Genomic DNA, 20,052 nt, shown 5'->3' with positions numbered 1-20,052 from the left:
TTTTAACGTTCGTGGCTTGACTAAACCGTCACCTCTGCACCCTCTAGGTCCCGAACTTCAATAATGTGACACTGCCACCCAGCGAGCAGGTGACCGCCCAGGAAATAGACAGCTACTTTCGACAGGAACTCATCTACAAGAGGAATGAGAGGATGGGGAAGAGGGTCAGGGCTTTGCTAGAAGAACACCCGGACAAGAGCTTCTTCTTTGCCTTTGGAGCAGGTTGGTGTTAAATACATACTATAAAAAGGAATAAAATGGGGTAAAGAAACAAAGTAGAATATGTCAGACAGAAAGATAACCTGCAGGTCTTTATTAGTCTCCGTTCATCAAAGCACTCAATAAGATTACAACAACAAAATGAATTGTTGAAGTCTTGAATTCCTCTTTTTGTTAGGAGAGCACTTCTGCAAAGGAGAGCTTAACAACTGAGCAGCTTAACAACCTCATGTAGAGAAAGAGAAAAACAAAGACAACTTAAGAACGCGGGGACAGAAATGCCAGCTTGAGAGTTGGAACTCGCTGATTACTTTTCTCTCTCTAATCTGCAAGACCATACTATTCATATAGTATATAACATAAATGTACATACAAAAATACATTTCCACAATCACTCTTTTCTTCATTTGACGGGACAAATCCAGTGTTCTGTTTTCAAAGGTTTCACATTCTTTCCCCAGGTCACTTTCTTACTTTTATAACAAATTCACAATTTTCTATTTCCCATCTCATTGTTTGTTGATTCTGTTGATAAGCAGCCCTTTAATTGATCAGCGGCTTAGCTGACTAAATTTAACTAGACTAGACGAAAGCGTTGATTTACAGCTTTATCAGCTGCTCAGCATCCAAATAAAACAGAAACGGATGTTTCTCTAAAGCAGAGGCTCAATAAAACATCCTTTTTATCAGTTCAGGACTGAACAGACACAGACATCTGGTCTGTTTGAGTTCCTTCACACTGTTTCAGAAATGTCAGTTCAATTCTTTGAATTCCTTTATAACTATTCAGCAACCTCATAAGAGCCTGATAAGAGACTTAACTTAAAACAGGGAGGATAAAGAGAGCAGATAACAGCGAAGAAGATTCCACAGAGTTATCTACTTAAGTGCAGATTCCTGCGTGCGTGTGTGTGTGTGTGTGTGTGTGTGTGTGTGTGTGTGTGTGTGTGTGTGTGTGTGTGTGTGTGTGTGTGTGTGTGTATTCATGTTTCTTGGTTGGAGAATGTGTATCTAAGGCAGATACTCCATGTCCTGAGTCTTATTGGTTTGTTTGGCCTGTGGTTGCTTAATCAAAGCATTTCTCCCACATAACAGACAAGAAAGAGAAGACAAAGCTAGTCGGCATTCATTTGCTCAGGCGGGTTTTCAGTATAGATTAGTTATTTAGCAAGTTTGTATGTCGTGCTAAACCTTTTGAACCCTTCCCACACAAGTCAGTGCTGTACTGTATGTAACATCAATCATACAGTATAATATCCTTCAAACACACATACAAAACCAAAATAAAACATCAACCGTAACACTATATTTACTGTATAAACTTTCACATAACATGTCTTTAAGTGCAAAAGTTCAAATATATTAAAATACATAAATAAATGCACTGAATAGCAAAATAAATAATACAAATGCTAACAGCCTAAAGATATACATACGTAACTGCAAATTAAATTAAATAATACAAATTTGTAGTTATGGTTGCCAAATTTCTCCAAACTTTTTCTTTCTTTCTTTCTAGCAGGGTACCTTCACCACGAAGGCATTCAGCAAGATAGAGCTGCAATTTACATTTAGTTTCATTATCAGATCATTTTAGCATTATTTTCTCAATTAATCAATGAATACTTTTTTCTATTAAATATTAGAAAAGTGTTAAAAATGTCCCACAGCCCAAAGGGATGTATTCAAATTGCATATTTAATTTGACAAAAACTCCAAAACTATCAAATATGACACAGAAAAGCATCAAACACGGAATACAAGCAATTAAACTAATAACTTTTAACGATTCATTATCAAAATAGTTGCTGGTGTCGACCCACCAGTCAATTAATATTTGCAGCTCTAATTGTTTTTCCTTTATTGATTTGTATTTATGCCTGTTTTGTAAATCATTTCTTAAAATGATTTCCACGCAAGGTAACGATCATAATTCAAACTTTATTTATAACACTGTCAATGCAACATTGAAATAATTAGCTAATGAACACATTTCTTCACATTATACAGCATACTAAAGAAATGGAAAATGAAACAGATCCAGAATGGTGTCAACATTATAATTTTATGAAAGCATGCTGCAGCTTAATGCTTGAATTAGAAGGTACATTTTGCGTGTCATAAATTTGTAGTTCATCACGCTCACACATAAATGGCACAATATGGACTTTTAGTCGAATTACCATCATTGAAACCATAAAAGCCTTAAGAAAATATTTTTACAGCAAAGGGCACATATACTTTGGAAAGAATCTGTTCTCCTAAAATTTGATTTAGTTCATTATGGGACGTGTATGAAGGAGAGAGGATCAAATTTTAGTGCCATCAATTTCACAGTCAGATTTTCCTTGCGATGACATCGTCAGAAACGTCCTCATCCAACGTTTCTTTGGTTGTTTTAAAGCAGAGAAGCAGCAAAGTTTGAGCAGAGAGAGAGAGAGAGGCCTTCACAGTCTGTTGGTCTCCAAGCTGGCAGGAAACAGCTGAGGAAAAGCAGACACACACATGCACACACACACACACTCAAGCCCTAACAAGGAGTACATTTCACGGCCCGTCCCAGAGGAGGTGCTTTTACAACGGCTTGGTCTAAAAAGGTGTGTGACTCTGTGTGTATTCGTGTGTGTGTGTGTGTATGAGCCGGTGAGTGAAAGTGATACGGGCAATCAGCCCAGAAGCACTAGTCTTCGACATACGGAGGGCAGGTTGGGTCGGCCTGTACAAGGAACGGGATGGGGCACATTAGGGTGCACGCACATGTGCATGTGCACGGACGGACACACAGACACACACACACACACACACACACACACACACACACACACGCACGCACACACACACACAAATGTACGCACACAGACTCCAAAGCCCCAGGACAGACCTGGGTAAAATGTGTCCTTAATTATCCCGTGAGGGGTCAGAGGACACACACACACACACACACGCACACGCACACACACATACACATACACATACACATACACATACACATACACATTCACACACTACAATGGAGCCCATTATGTCGGCGTACTCAACTTCCCTGTTACCATCAGCTGTGGGAGTCTTATCAGTGACCATCTCATGTCTCTCTGTATCTGCGCAAAACGACGTCTCGACAGATTCAGGATATGATTATTGTAGTTGTACTCTGCATTTTGTAGTTTTTTTAGCTAATCATTTCCTGAACTGTCAGTGTGATGCGAGGACCTACACAGGTTGGAATATGTTGGCTGTTGATTTACCCACTATAATAACGACTTTTTATTATTTCCGTCCTCGTTGTTTCGTGTTTTTAGGAGTGCCCGCCTTCCTGTTTATCCAGTTATGTCCAACCAGTTATCTCTCTGTCAGTGTGATGTGTTGCAGTGACCAGAGACTTGGAAAGAACTTAAATTGTGTTGCTGCAAGCTTTAGGTAAATTATGATTACTTGAAATTCATCCAGACTTCAAACTAAATCGGATCGAGAGGAATTAGCCACATATCTAGCATACTTCTCTTCCCCCAGCAATGATCCCATTACCCTGCAGGGATTGGCCTGCAGATTCCTGACAAACCTTTTTGTGGAAAATTGTTGAGGGTTTTAATTTCCCCCCATAAGAAACTTTATTGCCACAACAAGTTAACAGAACAGTTTATATATTTCCTGTCAAATTGCCTGGTTGGATGCAGATTGTGCTCTGCCAGAGGAAACTTAAGATATCATAAGAGTTGAGCGTAAGTGTGTTTGTCAGGATTGATGACAGTGAGCATCTGAAAAAGTACACATACGACAACTTTAAATCTGATAAGGAAAACGCTGTAAAGCCCAAAGACCATCATATTAGCACAATGATGATCTTGCATCATTCATGATTTCTTTAATGAAATATCTTTTGCTATTAAAACAACACGCTCGTATATCATCAATCTTGATCTGTGTTTGAATAACTACTACTAAATCTTAATTGAAAGAAGCTGAACTCCACAACAATAAGATCACGTAGCATTAAAAGTGAAACGGTAGTGAAGAAAATTGGATAAACGGGCCGTTTTTCATTCACCTCCGTGTCTATGGGGAAGAAATATTTAGTGATTTTTTTGGGGGTTTTGGAAATTGTTTATGGAGAGAGCATTAATGGTCGACAGTCACACACTGCCAAACCAGAGCTTACGTTTTCTAACCCTAAATGATTTTTCATGTGCTTACAGCATAAAACACACACACACACACACACACACACACACACACACACACACACACACACACACACACACACGCCCACGCACATGCACACGCACACAGACACACACATGCACATATCCATGCACTCATTCTCTCTCGGTCTTGTTTTCTATGAGTGTCTGCACTCACAAGCCTCGAGCCATCATTAGATAAGGAAGAAAAAGATAAGAATCTTTGTTTTCTATATCTATTTTTTTTCCCCTCATACATACAATTATCAGGGTTTCTTACGATATTTGTCACCAAGAAAGTAATGGCTTGGACAGAATGCCCTCTGCCCATTGTGAAGTTCTGTTTACACCTTACAAGCATGTTACAAGAAGCAGTTTGCTTTTGAGAAATGTTCTTGTTAAATTGTGTATTCAATTATTCAGCGAAATCTTATAACTAGTCATAGCAGTCCCCCCATACGAAACTACTTCATACCAATTCTAAGATATTGATTCTTCGGTTGTGTCCACACTCCCCAAAATGAGTTTTGTGACCAATCTTTGAATCCCAGCCCTCGCCGTTGGAGAAACGTTGTTTTTGCAGCGGTCTGGTCAGGTTAGTGGTCAGAAAGGCAAAAGTCAAACAAACACAAGTGGTCGCTGGTCAGCCCAGAGGAACACACACATCTTTCTCTGCCTCGCTCCTTCTCCCTCTGCACACATGCTCTCTTTCTTCGCCCCCACTATACACATTTTGGCGTGTCTGTCTGAGACCTGTCTTCATCGCCCCACTTTATATCGTCATTACACAGAGCAGAGAGACGTGAACAAAGAGAAAGAGAGAGAGGCCGGGAGACGATAAGAGCCGCGTACAACAATGTTGTGTTTATGTAGCGCACACCCACGATGACCACACACAAGGTTGTTTAATATTATGGGGGCTTTCGTGAGATGATTTATGATAAAAGCAACTTGTAAAAGCATGTAACACAAAGTTACAGTTTTTTTAAAGTTTTTCTGAATAGCTTTCAGCCTCTCTGTGCTTCATTAAACAAGAACGGGGTCAGTAGGGTAACACAACCGATGCTTCAACCTTTACTGACATCCACATCCAACAATTTGTGAATAAAAATGCTCTGACAGCAGTTTTGGAATTTTGGCGAGCTTTCAATGACGCTTATTTTTGTTAAGCAACAAACCTTGCTTATTGGCTGGAATAGTATTTTTGACAGATATGGTTTGCCAGTTCTTACACTCTGTCAGGAAGCGTTTGAGTCTCAGCAGGCCGGCAGTAATCAAGAGTATCTTAGATGGAACTTATCATAAAGTGCTCGAGTAGGATCCATAAGGGCAGAAATATGAAGGTTTTTCCAGTTTTCCAATGTATAACTAAGCCTCTGCTTTGAGTTTAGGTTATTTTCATGCCTCGCTATACTTTACTGTACTGTAAGTAAATACCTCCTGGAAATTTGTCTTTTCCCCTCATTTGTTTGTCTGAAATACCACGGCCATCACTCAACATGAATAATGATGTTTAAAAAGTGCCATATGTTCAGACAGGCATATGGAAGCTGTTATTGCTGCGCTCCATAGGTACAGTAACCCAATCTATGTATACAATCTGAACCCGTGTTCCCTTTATAATCTCTGCCATACCCTGGCACTCTTGACTTTAATACAATGATGTGTTTACATATCACCGAAGGCCGAGGGCTCTTACTAATTCCTTTTTCTTCTTCTTCTTCTTCTTCTTCTTCTTCTTCTTCTTCTTCTTCTTCTTCTTCTTCTTCCGCCTTCTTCTTCTCCTTCTTCTTCTTCTTCGTTCTTTCTTCCTTCTTCTTCTTCTTCTTCTTCTTCTTCTTCTTCTCCTCCTCCTTCTTCTTCTCCTTCTCTCCTTTGAAGTTATATAGAGTGTATAGTACTTATTTTATAATATTTCATATATAATATAATTTAATGTAGGCTGATTTTGCTGAGCTGACATGCTGTCCTCTTGCACACATTTCATTGTACTGTTGACCCTATGTTATCTGTATATGACACATAAAACTTGAAAACTATGAAACTCCTGCTTCTGCTTCTTCTTCCTCCTTCTCTCTTCTTGCTTCGTCTTCTTCCTTCTTCTTCTTCTTCTCCTTCTTCCCTTCTTCTGCTTTCTCCTTCTCCTTCTCCTCCTTCTTCTGTCTCCTTCTTCTGCTCCTCTTCTTCTTCTCCTTCTTCTGCTCCTCTTTCTTCTTCCTATGTCTTCTTCTCCTCTCCTTCTTCTCCTTCTTCTCATCCCCCGCCCTCCTCCCCCCTCCTCCTCCTCCTCCTCCGTCTTCTTAATCTGCTCTTCGTCTCTTCTTCTTCTTCTTCTCCTTCTCCTCCTCCTGCTCCTTCTCCTTCTCCTTCTTCTTCTCCTCCTTCTTCTGCTCTTTCTTGTTCTCCTATTTCTTCTTGTTCTCCTTCTCCTCCTCCTGCTCCTTCTTCTTCTTCTTCTTCTTCTCCTTCTTCTTCTGCTTCTTGTTCTTGTTCTTGTTCTTGTTCTTGTTCTTGTTCTTGTTCTTGTTCTTCTTGTTCTTCTTGTTCTTGTTCTTCTTCTTCTTCTTCTTCTTCTTCTTCTTCTTCTTCTTCTTCTCCAGGCTGAACTTTAATGCAGCCATGTTTCAGTCTCAACCCCAAGCTGCTTAGCACATCATGATTCCCCTCAAACTCCGCTCCAAAACCACAAATTTAAATATTTGCGGTGGTGTAATTGCCAGTGTGGTTGACAGGCTCTGACGGTTACTGTACTTTGATATGTTTGACTCTTTTCACAGACAATTAAGGTTCGCCTTTGGATCTTTTTCTATTTAGGTTGGTAGGGCCACACTAAAGTGAATGCCCCTCGGTTAGTGAGCTGTTTAGTGCGGTGGGTAGGCTGTAATAAATGGATAGCTTGGCCCGTGAGCTGTGGCTCATGACAGAGGTTGACATGAACTCATAACTCACACGGAGCACCTTGACTTGTCAGTGTGTGGGTAGCTGTGGGTACTAGAGTGGGGAAATAGTCACGTGATACAGCAAACTACACTGCAGTGTGAGTCAGCCCTGTGTATTGACTGAAATGTATATTTATTATAGTAAAGAAAGAATATGACATGAGTGTTAAAGGTGGTATTTTTTAGTGCTTTTTGTGCTGAGTCAACTTTAGCATTTGATCCTATATTTGATCTGCAAGCAAGAACATATAAATGAGACAAAATCCCAGGAACCACAGGAGCTTTGAGCCTTATGCTTACATATTCTTCACTGCCTTAGATACATTAACAGTGAAATAAGTAAAAACAAATACAATAAATGTCATTTTTAAAGTGACCACGGTATCCTGTGCTAATAGTAAAATAACACAAAATACAGTATACATTATGTCATCGTTACAAACTCAAACTTCAAATCCACAGACCTTTATTTTGAAGTCTAGTGTAGATCGCAACATTTCTAAAGATACCAAATGTGTGGGAAATTATGTACACGTAATATTTCCATTGGACTGAATGGTGCAGCCATAACACACTTGGAGTATATCCTTCAGTGTAAACATCTTATATCTTCAATAAAGAATGGGAACAAACCGAAAATGCTGAATAAACATATTTTACTGTCAGACAGTGTGGAATAAGATAATTTAAACTTATTTAGCAACCAGTCTTAAGAGAATTCAGGGAATTAAAAACAAAACAAATATATAGATTTCTTTTTAATGCATTTTCTATATAAACCATGCTTTAACTAGCCCTGTGTGAGCAATATTTTAGGCTCAGAGTTATAGCCGATTGACATTCCTATTCATATCCCCAGGCCAAACCTTACACAGACCTGGCCCAAATCCTCGCAGTGTGTTTTCACATTGAGCACTACATCACTGCGGTCGCTGCCCTCTTTAGCTTTTTTCTTCCCCAGATGGTGTGAAAGTCAAAAACGTGGTGCTTTTTTCACAACCACCTCACCCTCATAAACAGCCAGTTTACAACTGTTTGGGGCAGTCGCTGACATGAGTACACACATGTCATACAGCACCATTAAAATCCAGACCAGACCTACCACACACTTGGTAGGGAAGCGGGCAGACAGGGGAGAAACGTCTGCCAAACCTGGGTTACGTCCTGCTTTTAAGTTTGAATGACACCTTAATGCGGCAACTTTTTTTTCTTCTTTGTAAAAGCTTTTAAATTCCATCTTGTAGGATTATAATGTTTTACTGGATTGGAGAATGTCTTGCCATTTTATATTACCAGATCCGTTCTTACTCGAGCTTCCCCACAACTTTGAGATATTTCATCCTAACCACCGACAACAACAGTAACATTAACCAAGTAGGTTTTGTTACCAAACATCAACCACTGAAGTGACAGATCAGAAAACATGGGAATTATTTTCAAATTTTTTTAAATGCACTGACAAATAATGTCCTACCAATGGGTGTTTCTGCACATAAAATGTTCATATGGGTGAAGCGATGCCCAACAACATACGGTATTTATAGTAAATCTTGACAATTTAGCAACAATGTAGCGGACCGTGCTCGGCTGTTTCGTTGCTTTTGTTGCTCGTAGTCAGAATATAGCATTAAGATTTTACTCCTGGTTGATTTGGCCACACTCGTGGTTACTGGTGGTAACACGCGTAGTTTAATACTACAGATTGTAGAATTTCGGGGGCAGAAAAAACTCCTTGAGCATCTGCTTTGTCAGAAATACAACAGAGGAAGAACTGGTGTTCCTGTTTAAAGTGCAGCCAAAGAAACCTGCATTGTTTTTAATAAAGAAGTCAATCAACACACGTATACACTTCCTGTGGCTGTTTCACAATAAAAGCCCTGTCTTTTTCCAGTTGAAAGCTTTTAATGTAAACTAGTAGAACATGTTGAGGTTGCATTAGCTGTAACTTCACTTGATATGGCTGCGTGCTCTCCTGCACGTGAATATGGCAGAACACAGCTTTATAGAACGGTATATACATTGAATAGCTATTGCTGGAATTGTATACAGGCCCATATGTATATTTATATTTAAAACAATATTCTCATCAATATCCTGATATTAAATGTAGCCCTATAGCCCAGTTAGTTCACTTGTGTTGATGTCTTATCAGTGACAGTATAATTCTTTATTTTTGATTTGACTGCTTTAAAATACATCTATTTGCAACAGATGGAAAGTCGTGATGACAACGTTAGTCATACTTTTATGGGGTGTGACACACTGACTTACTGACCCCCAGTCACTGTTTCCCAGTCCGTCTGCGAGGTGCTTCCTCTTGATCTTCTTCCTCTTCAGAAGTGTAATGTTAGCTTACATATTTACGATCCTAAATACAACCCAGACAACCATGAAAAGCCTTTAACCAGAGGGATGTTAACATGTCAGGAGCGTCTGTAATGTATCATCTGGTACATCTCTGTCTCTTCTTAAATGGGAGGATAAACCTGTCAGCCACTCCGAAGAACTAACTGGCTGTTGAGCTGCCGAGTGAAAGGCACCTAAACATATACATTTTGTTGCACTCATCGGGTCAAAGGCCTCAGTCTATGCACTTGAAAGACATATTTCATATAGCCCACACTTCTCTCCCAGTCATAGCAGTGAACGCTTGTCACAACACCTTGTTTTGATTTATTGAAAGAGTTGAACTCCTCACCCCTGACCCCATTCAAACCCAGCAGTATTTCCTTATGCACCTGGAACGGGCTCTTAACATGCCTGCCCAGGGGCTAAACTTTCATTTGGACCAGAAATACCGTCCTTCTATATGAAAGGGAAAGGGGAAAAGAAAATTATATATGTAGCCAGCGAGCAGCAGTGCATCTATTGATGATTCTGAATTGTTATGGATGAGCTGTCCCTTTTCATTTCGGTGCAAAAACATAAAGGGCAACACACTGCCCAGGGGGGGGGGGGGGGTGAAGATATGAAGAGACAGAGGAAAACATGACTTCCTTGATTTGTGGCTTCCACTCCCCCTCCCCTCTCTCTCTCTGTGGAGTTATTGAATACTTTTTTGTTTCGCTGGAGTGGGACATTCTCTAGTTCGCTGTATGAATGAGCCTGTGTTGTTGGCCGTGCACGGGCACATGTGCATCGTCACACAAGTCGTGAGTACGTGTAGGATTCTGGGGTTCCACAGAGCAACAGTTTGAGTTGTTGTACTCAAATTAGCTTTGTTATATTTATATATCCAAACCTTAAACACAACCCAAAATGTTGTTATAAAGGATACGAGGCATAAAATACACTAACAAATTATCTTTGCGATGACATTCTTTTTCATAGTTATTGCTATTTATATCTTGGAAATATCCTTAAATTAATTATGGAACTGTAAGAATCTGTCAATCAATCAATGTCTTTATCCACATATCTTAAACAGTGTAGTTTTTAAAGAGTCCCTAAATCTCAAAAGATATTTATCAAAATAACGTTTTTGAATTGAAAATAATCTTCTGCATTCAACAAAAACAGGCACAATTTTAATGAACTCATGTTGAAATAACTAGTATGTTTTACATTATTACGGTCTGGAGCAAATAAGAGATTTTCATCATAAATACACCATTTTCTGTTTTTGTTGAGGCTGTTTCAGATGCTTTAGTCGGTGCAGATGTAAAAGTTGGCCATGCTTCCTTGTGGAGTATTTGCAGGGAGGCAGGAGACTTCTTTGGAAAAACTAAGCCCACTATCCAGAACAGACTCTGGTTAACTAGTCAGTGAGGGAATGATTAGGGATGAAATGGGATGAACAGATGTTTGGTAATTGACAAAGAGAGAAAGTATTATAGTAACAGAATCTCGCAGAAAAGGGAGATTAAAAGAGAAAAATTGACGTATGGTTAGATAAACAGATCCTGTGTGAATGTTCATGCCTCCATCCTGTGGATCTGCTCTCAGTTATTCTAAGTCTTAAATCACAGATGATCTGCAGGCCTCGTTTGATATCTACAAGATCTCTTGCAGATTACTCAAACTAAATAGGCACAAAATTTCCCTCTAAGCCACATGTTTTAGATGGAAGCTCTGTGAGTGAACATCTGAGAAAAAACTACGACGTGGAATGCTTTTTAAAAAGTGAGCGGTCTTCCGACTTCCCCTCTGTATCCTTTTTCTGGACTGAGACAGTTGAAAGGCTGAGCAGAGACTCGCAGCAGGATGCGAGGCTGCCATGTGTTTTTAGAGGAAGCAGTCTCAAGGCCGCTGTATGCAAAACTGCAGGAATGTATTTGGGAAGGTTCGGACGGGCATAAGCGCACGTTTGGAGAAAAGAACCTCCAGTACAGTTTATTTAAGTAGAACGTGTCGTCGCGTTGTTTGGGAGAAAGCAATTTCAATTTCTTACTTAAGTTCACTTTAGACTGATTTGTCTTCTATGTGGTGCTGTTTAATTCTGAATAATGATTTTACTGCTGCCAATCTAGTCCGTTTAAACCCACAATGCATCTTTCAACTCTGCAGTGTGTGTGTAGCCTCATTCAGTCGGTACGGTTCATCAAAGAGATTCACAACCTTTTTGGCTTGTAACCCCTTAAAAACAAAGTCTTGTCTACTTGCAGCACCTTATCTCAAATTGCATTACAGTTTGTCTCCTGTACTGAGTTTACAGTAGTTTACCTGTTGTCTTCCAATAGTGGATTTCTATGTGGTAGTAGCAAATTAACAACTGTGCTGCGTATGTTTGGTCATTGTGCATGGATATTAATATAACTTTTATTTGTCATAAAAGTCTATCTACCATGCTTTACTGGCACACACAGAAAAAAATAGACTTCGACTTGGAAAATTGACTAGAAGTGAGGAGAATTCAAACACTTTGTAAAGTGGCTCTATCTGAATTGTACATTACATTTATTCAAGTACTCAACGTAAGCTTTACTTTTATACTACTTTAAAATTCTACTCCATAATTTCAGTGTAATATTGTACTTTTGTTTGACAGCTACAGTTACTATGCAAATGAAGATTTTACACACACATGATATGATGCGTATGGGACTTTTACGGTCAACATGAAAAGCTCAGGTATCCACCCACCCCTCTTTAACTGCTTAGAATATCTCCTTTCACTTGCTTTTATAGTAATAATATTCTCTGAGAAAGTATTTCTAAGAAAAATGAGACATTCAGTGGCGGGACATTCAGAGCTGGCAGAGCTCCGGTTTACTTTGTCAAAAAGTGCTCACTTTTACAGAATATTCTAACTTTGATCACTGTTTCATACGACCACAGTGAATGAGCTGGTGTGTGCTCAAGCGCCATAATTTCTTGGCAGAAAGAGCAAAACTTAGAGAGAGTGTAGAGACTATTGCAGCCTGACAGATGTAATCCCTAACACGGCTCCAAAGTGCTATGTGCCACCACACATTTTGAGAGAGGGTTTATTTAAAAAACAACCTCACACCACAGGCCTCTTATGTGCTCTGTTTCTCATTTATTCTCAGTATAAATTCAAGTTACTCAGCACGATCTCAAGAGAACTTGTGCAGACAATTTTGCTTTTTTACTCTTACGATAAACATAATTCATGTAAAAGAAAAGACAATTTCCATCGGCGATCATAAAGACGCGGAATCATTTTACATTTTGCATGAAATTCAACTCATGAAGTGTTCTTTGTAAGCGACATTACAAAGAACGAGATAAGCGAGATACATTTCCCCCGGTCTTCGACATTTGTCTCGGGCTGTGACATTAGTCCTAGAAACCTTGAGATGATTCTACTTTGAGATGATTAGCTCAGATGAACAACATGGGTGTCCTGATATGTGAAAATGACAGATGAAGTGAAGAAAGACTCAAATTTCCTCTTCTACAGTAACAACTACTGAATGTTTAAAGTTTTCTGATATAGGATATTTAGAGGTGAGATGTTCCTGCCTTTTCTTTCTCTCTCCAAAGATTTGCATGTTCTCGACCCGGTCTCCTCGGTTTAGCTTTGGAAATGGTTGGAAAACCTGAATGCCAAATTGAGATACCACTTCAAGCAGCCCTGGCTCCGCTCCTATTTTGTATAGCAGACTTTACATGGGCACCATGTCAAGATACAGTCTACATAGTCTCAATAGAGAAGTGTTTTAGCCCCAAACTGAAGGCCTTACAGGATTCTCTTATCCTCAGCTATCACAGTCTGGCATCTGACAACTTAACATTCCTGTGTTGTTTTGCATGCCCCTTCCCTTTGTCTCTATTCCTGAGTTTCTATCCATGTTAAATTCAGCAATTGACATCGTCGCCGTCGTCTCTGCTTCTGTCTGTCTTGAATTGTCTTGTTTTTTGTCCGCGTCTACTTCACGGCTTTTGTTTTGTTTTTGCATCTGCTTGTCTCTCTTCTTCCTGCCATCTCTCCTTCAACAGCCTGTTTACGAAAATAGTGATCGTATCAGTTTGAGTATAAAGGAATTATTGAATTTGGCCTGTTTCTGAACTGTGCGTCTCACTGCGGCTGAGAGAAATAGAAAGAGAAATGTTTGGGTGGTGGTTGGGATGTTAGCATTCTTTGGCTTGACTTAAGAAAGGCTTTTTTCAGGGAACAGAGAGGTGTGTTGTGCATTCGGCTTGCTGTTTCGTGTCTTTCAAATTCACACAACCGTATCACAGCTTTCTCATATCACTGGTATCTTACATTCAGAATCATCTCCTGTAAGAATTTGAATTGAAGAGCTGTCCGATTCTTAGGATATGTTGTCACATATCTTCACTATTGATGGTGTGTTTAAAGAGGTGCCAATAACTATAACGGCGATTTTTAAAGTTTATGGCTATTGACGTCATAACATATGGGGAAATGCTTTCTATTGTTTGAAATCACTTCACACATGATTATTCCTCACCAGTGATTTTGATCTCAAAAGCATACAGTATGTCTCCCAAATGTTTCTTTTGGCAATTTCTGAGAAATAACATTTAATTCATTTTCCTTTTGTTCAAGTCTTCAATAAAAAGAAGACAGACAACATAGAAACCATCACACTTTCAGTTTCTCAAATAAAGATAGATATGACCTGAACAAATCCCACAAAGATATGATCTAACCTTTAGGACTCATCTGTAAATACACTGAGCATATTTTGTTTAGTTGTAGATAGGCTTTCAAAAAGTATCTTAATTATGTCTGTAGATCATAAAAAAATGTATGTGAATGCACAGTGAACACAATTTTTATTACATTCATTGATTAATTGAGTCAGACTTACAGCTGAGGTTGTGCTGATACCATACCTGTTGGGTAAAGACAGTATAAAAGGTGCTAAACAAAGACAACAATTAATGCACAGAAAGTCGTCAAAAATGATCCAAAATCAACCTGAACTGAAGGTTAAAACAAATCTATAGATGATTTATTTAGCCGTGCTAGCACAGTAGCTACGCTTGCTAGATACTGCCAATGATGTATTGAAATGAAATGTATTGTCTAAGCATGTGCTCAAAAATGTAGATTTGAAATTTTTGATTGACTGAAGGAAATGATGACATCATCTCCAGAAAGAAGGCCCATACAGTAGATGGTTAATGACTGAGCAGCAAAAGCACTAAAACAACATGTGGAGGTTTAGCTTGGCTCAGTCAGTTTCAACCTAGAACTGGACTTCTCGTGTCCTACGTCAATCTGTGTTTTCTTTTTAATCCCTATACACATAAGTGGGCTGAATCACGTAGTTTTGTTTTTAAAGTGTACCATTTATGTTTATGAGATAAAGTGCAGAGTAGGGAAGCTTGAGAGCTAACATTTAATATGATTTAGGTTTTGGACTGGTTCGAACCAATGACGGTGCAAGATTCTTTTTCTTCCAAGATACATTTGTGGGTTTGTATGCAGACACATTTACCAAACATATCTTTTGGCTACAGACTTTCTCTCCTATGCTATTATATTAAGAGTATCCTTATCCTGCAGGGAGTTTGGATCAAAAATGACAACGTATAGCTGCAAGTAACATCATACTAAATTGATTCCAGTCGAAAACATCCATTTTTGAAACTATTTTTCCACGGCCCATCTAGTGGTAAAGAATCTTGGTGCCTGCTAGGATGAATATTATATTAACATTAAGAACCTCTTAGGTCTCAACACCACAAGTTGGCTGCGTTACATACATTATCAAAGTTTGACTTAAAAAAAACAACATTAACTGCTGTTATCCAGTAATTGAATTGTGGTTAAGAACTCTTTACGTAAAGCACTAAGTGCTTCTCTGCTGCATTCTTCCTGTCTTCCTGTCGCCTTTTTAGCAATGTGGTTCTGGGGGCTGCCAGTGTCAGTTGGTCGGTAGGTTCACTACTTTGGTCGAGACAGAAATATCTAAACAACTATTTGATGGATTGCCATTTTTGTCCGTTCATGGTCCCGAGAGGACTGACCTTTCTTATTGTGCTGCCATGTGGTCTCTTAAAATGTCTAAAAATACACAATTTGAACTGCATGCTAAGGGAATTTAAATAAATCTTACCACAAATTATTGAAGAATGATGACGTAAGGACTGATAGGCTCCATCACAATGCTACCACATGTAATTACTCTCGACTAGCTTGACAGTATTTATGGATATTGCCTCTCTTCTAAGACCAACGGTGTCCTGTTCTTTTCAAACAAATTGCACTTGACTGCTAATAGACGATGTTTAAATTGAATACAGGGAGGAATTGACTGTCCATCAAAGACATAAAACAGTATGATTTAACCAGGGATAACAAGAAGTGCTATGTAAGCATGGATGTTTTTTTCCAGACACTTGATATGTGTGTTAAAATCGAGCTGGCATTGTTTGCAAAACTCCAGGATGACTGTGTGATCGTTATGCCAGTGGATAACCAATAATTTTTCTGTTATTTGTCTTTGACATGTCATTTTTATGGATGGCTGCGTCTCCTTGACTGTTGAAGACACTGAAGTTTTACTCGCCTGTCAGCACCTCGGTTAGCCAAAACTGTGTTTTTCCCAAATCATTGGCTGCTTAGTACTTCAGATGTCCTAGAAATGTCAAATCCTAAACGTCAGTCTATTATTTAGTTTGACAATAGTTTGAATAGCTTTACCGCTCTCTTTTTTAACATCTCTCTTACTGCCCGTTCGATTTATGCACAATTGATGTGTCTAAAACCGCTGTAGTGTCAAATATCTACACAAGAAAATAATTCCCTCAATCAGTTGCAATGTATATTCAAGCCAAAGGTTTGTGGCTTTATGTCATTTGCAATAAAAGTTACTTCCAGGAAGTTACAAACTAAAACACTACATAGTGCAGACTAAAGAAAGTACCAGACACCTCACTGTCATATTCTTTAATAAAAGACTTCATTCAGGGCTTAGTAGTAATGATAATGGGCTGTTGCGCCGGCTGACTAGCAGGGAACACGTGTACATAAACAGCTAGCAATGGCTATACGGGGCAGAATGGCCTCAGTTCTGACTGTAGCCTTTGTTTATTCAACATGCTGTAATGTTATGAGAACTGCTGCTTGGGACCTGGTTACAAGTTGTAATGTAAATATTGATGTGTATGGAAAAGGAACGCTATTTAAGGCTTACCATATGTTCTAATAATTTGAGCCGCTGATTATGGAGACTGGATGTCTTTCTAAGGACGGATACCGCCGTGGTTCTCATGTTCCTCCGACTGGGTACAGGTGTGCAGAAAGCTAAATACCAATCTGTTTTCTAACTGACAACTCAATTTAGTACTTATGTTGTTAATTGGAAACAATAATACAGGTAAAATTACACTAAGCGAGTCCCAGCCTCCGCCAAGGCCATTGGTGCATTCACATGCTTCTTTGTTGGGTTTATTTCTAGAGTTTGGAAGTCATTCTTTCAACTTCGGTGTGTTCATGAGATTAAAGTCGTAATGTGGAAACAACATGGACGCTACAAAGTGTGTTATATGTTGATATTGAAAGTGAAACATAATTTGTGTAGACGTCCTGTGATTGGGTTCTTCCTTGGCCCATGTTTTACCCTTCCACCAAGTTTCATGAAAATCGGGCCAATAGTTTTTTCTGTTTCCTGCTGACAAACACACAAACAAACCGAAGCTAGATTATGTTTTTTTGACAGCAAAACAAAGAGAAATTAAATCGACAATATATCTACAAAATGTTCACGGTCGAAAGTGGTCTTACATACTGAAAAAGTCAGCATTGACTTGAAGCACAAGATTTTCACTTTTTAAAATGTTAACCAAATCCAATTTCTCTGCAGCATGAGAACGTCTCACTTCCTGGATCGAGGCAGCAATTGTGTTTCCTCCAAATGTTAGACACTTAGACGTTATAGAAGCTGTCACTTCATAGAAAAGTTCAGTCAACATAATAAAAACTCTGTAAATGTCTATAACCGTGACATGAGCTAATCTGTGACCCCTCCAACTCAGCGGTGCCATGCATGAATATCGCTGCATGTAGTGAGTTTGCTGTGAATGAGAGCTTTCAGGTCTGTCCCTTGTCTTTATCTCTACCATCTCCCCTCTCTCAGGGCTGCTGGAAAGACATACAGTCTACATATTGTGCATTGAAGTACATATTTTTGGCCCATTTCATAGATTTAAAATGTATGAAATTGGCCTAAATAAATAATCTGTGGAAATATATGTCAGATGTCACAGATGTCACCCCTAGAAGTGTGCTTCTTAAATTGTTGGTTGTTTCCTAACATGGGCTGGAGGCCTGTTCCTAGTAGGAGCTTGAATGGATATGACTATTTCTTATGCAGGGAACTACAGCAACACTAAAGTGACACATTTTGAGAAATTATTATTCTATAAAAACGTCAGAAATGTGAAGCTGGAGTATAAAGAAACATTTTTATTTAGATTTGTCACGAGATAACCAATAACCAGAAAAGCTGATTGTGATGCTGCTAGTCAACATGTTTAACAAAGCCATGCAATGAAAACATCTGTGAAACAAGAGTGGCGGAACCAAACTTAATACAGCGCAGAACAATGCTACAATGTTTACGAGTTAGCTCCACAACATCAGCATTTTTACAATTATCATGCTGTGCTTTGTTTTGAAGGAAAGGCTTAAACACTGAAGTAGAAAAGTAAATATGGAAGTAGTTTTGCTTTTGTGTGAGTCCCTAAGCTCTAAAAATGTCCTCTCTGACCTGGACGTTGATGCTCGCTGTGTCGCAGTAGGAATCTTCCTTTGGCAAAGGAAGCACAGGTGTTCTCACCACAAAGTGTTTTCAGTGTTTTCTGACCAGGATTGCTTTTCAGTTTGTTAGATTTATTCACCTCCATGGTCCGAGAAAGGATATTCATCCAGGAATGTATGAGGTTGGTCAATTCAAACAAAAAAGGGGGGAAAACACGTTCTTGTTAATTATGAAATTCCGACTTTGTGACATTGGGATGTAGCGTACAAATCAAAATAGTTTGTCTTTCTTTCTTTTTGGCAGAAACACAGACTCATGTATTGCTTAGTACCATGTATTAGCAGTATGAGAGAGAAACAAAGAGAGGCAGTTGTCACAAATCAACTGGCATATTTAGGCCCCAAAGTTCTTGTCAGTTGCCTCAGGCTACATCATACACGAGGCCCAATTTAAGGAAAATGCAGACCTTCTAAAATATAAATTTCTGTTCCTACTTTCCACCCTTTTCCGGGGCATCAATCATTTTTAATCAAAGGTGTCTGAATTTCGTTTTTGTTTATAATTCCATGACTTCGGCACACCGACAGGCTGCAGGTATTTTTAAAGTATGAAACATGTTCTTGTTAAGGTGGACTGCTGGTTTTAACAAAATGGTCTTCATGTGAAAGGTTTGCAACATGGTGGTTGCTTCAAAGCCATCCTTTTATATGACAAATTTCAATACGTTTTGTCACAAAAATAGGTTCTCTTAAAAGAGTGTGTGTAATGGTACAATTGGTCCATACAGTGAGACTAGTGTAGTAAGTTCCATCTATGATTTCCTCTAGTAGTGCTTAAGGACACTTCCAAAACGGAAAGCACATTTTGAGAAAATGTACTGCATAAAGGAGAATTTGTGTGTTAGCTTGTTCTAATAAAAAAAGGTTCTTCTAATTTTTTGATTTGCGGTTTGGACCTGTTACTTCAAATAATGTTTTTTGTTGTTGTCTTGTGCCACATGGTTATGGTCATATCTACTCCAGTCTCAAGCATATGAAAGCACTAGTTTTTTTCTCTCAAACTCTTCAAACTCGGTCCCCAAAAAACACATTGAATCCTTTGGGGACATGTTAGAATTGACGGTTTACCTCCTATAAGAATGTGCGTGTGTATACGTATTTGTATGTGTGTGTTTGTGTGTGTGTGTGTGTATGTGTGTGTGTGTGTGTCCCTTTGAAGATTTGAAGTCCGCCCACCCTTCTGAAGCCTTACATTGTGCCGAACAGCTCCATTTGTCCCACCTTAATCCTCTGACGTAAACTCACATAAATCACACTGAGTTGTTTCTAAACGTGGGCAGGCTGGGAAACTCTGTCTCTCTGTCTGCTTTCCAACTCCCATGGAGAGTTTAAGAGCTGCTGGGTATTCATTTAACTGACCACCTGTATTGATAATGAGTTAAGCTTAAAGCAGAACATAAATGCATGTCTCTTTTGCTTGGTAGCCATTGGTTCTTCTCCCACAGGAGCTCTTAGATGATTTAGAGAGGTGCCCGAATTAAACAAAGGCACCCTCACTCCTAAAAAAAAAAAAAGT

The 20,052-nt window shown here is 39.0% G+C and overlaps 1 protein-coding gene across 1 annotated transcript in view; it reads left to right on the top strand.

Annotated features, from left to right (window-relative positions):
* trabd2a (TraB domain containing 2A) overlaps nucleotides 1-20,052 on the top strand; it is a 59,890-nt gene that overhangs the window by 28,223 nt on the left and 11,615 nt on the right. Inside the window, exon 4 of the mRNA XM_029444805.1 lies at nucleotides 48-222. Coding sequence (XP_029300665.1) covers nucleotides 48-222 — 175 coding nt within the window. The remainder of the gene's footprint in view (nucleotides 1-47; nucleotides 223-20,052) is intronic.

Source organism: Cottoperca gobio, chromosome 12 (assembly GCF_900634415.1).
Source record: "Cottoperca gobio chromosome 12, fCotGob3.1, whole genome shotgun sequence".
Taxonomy (NCBI): Eukaryota; Metazoa; Chordata; class Actinopteri; order Perciformes; family Bovichtidae; genus Cottoperca; species Cottoperca gobio.
Note: the sequence above shows the minus strand (reverse complement) of the source record. Positions and strands in the feature narration are given on the sequence as shown.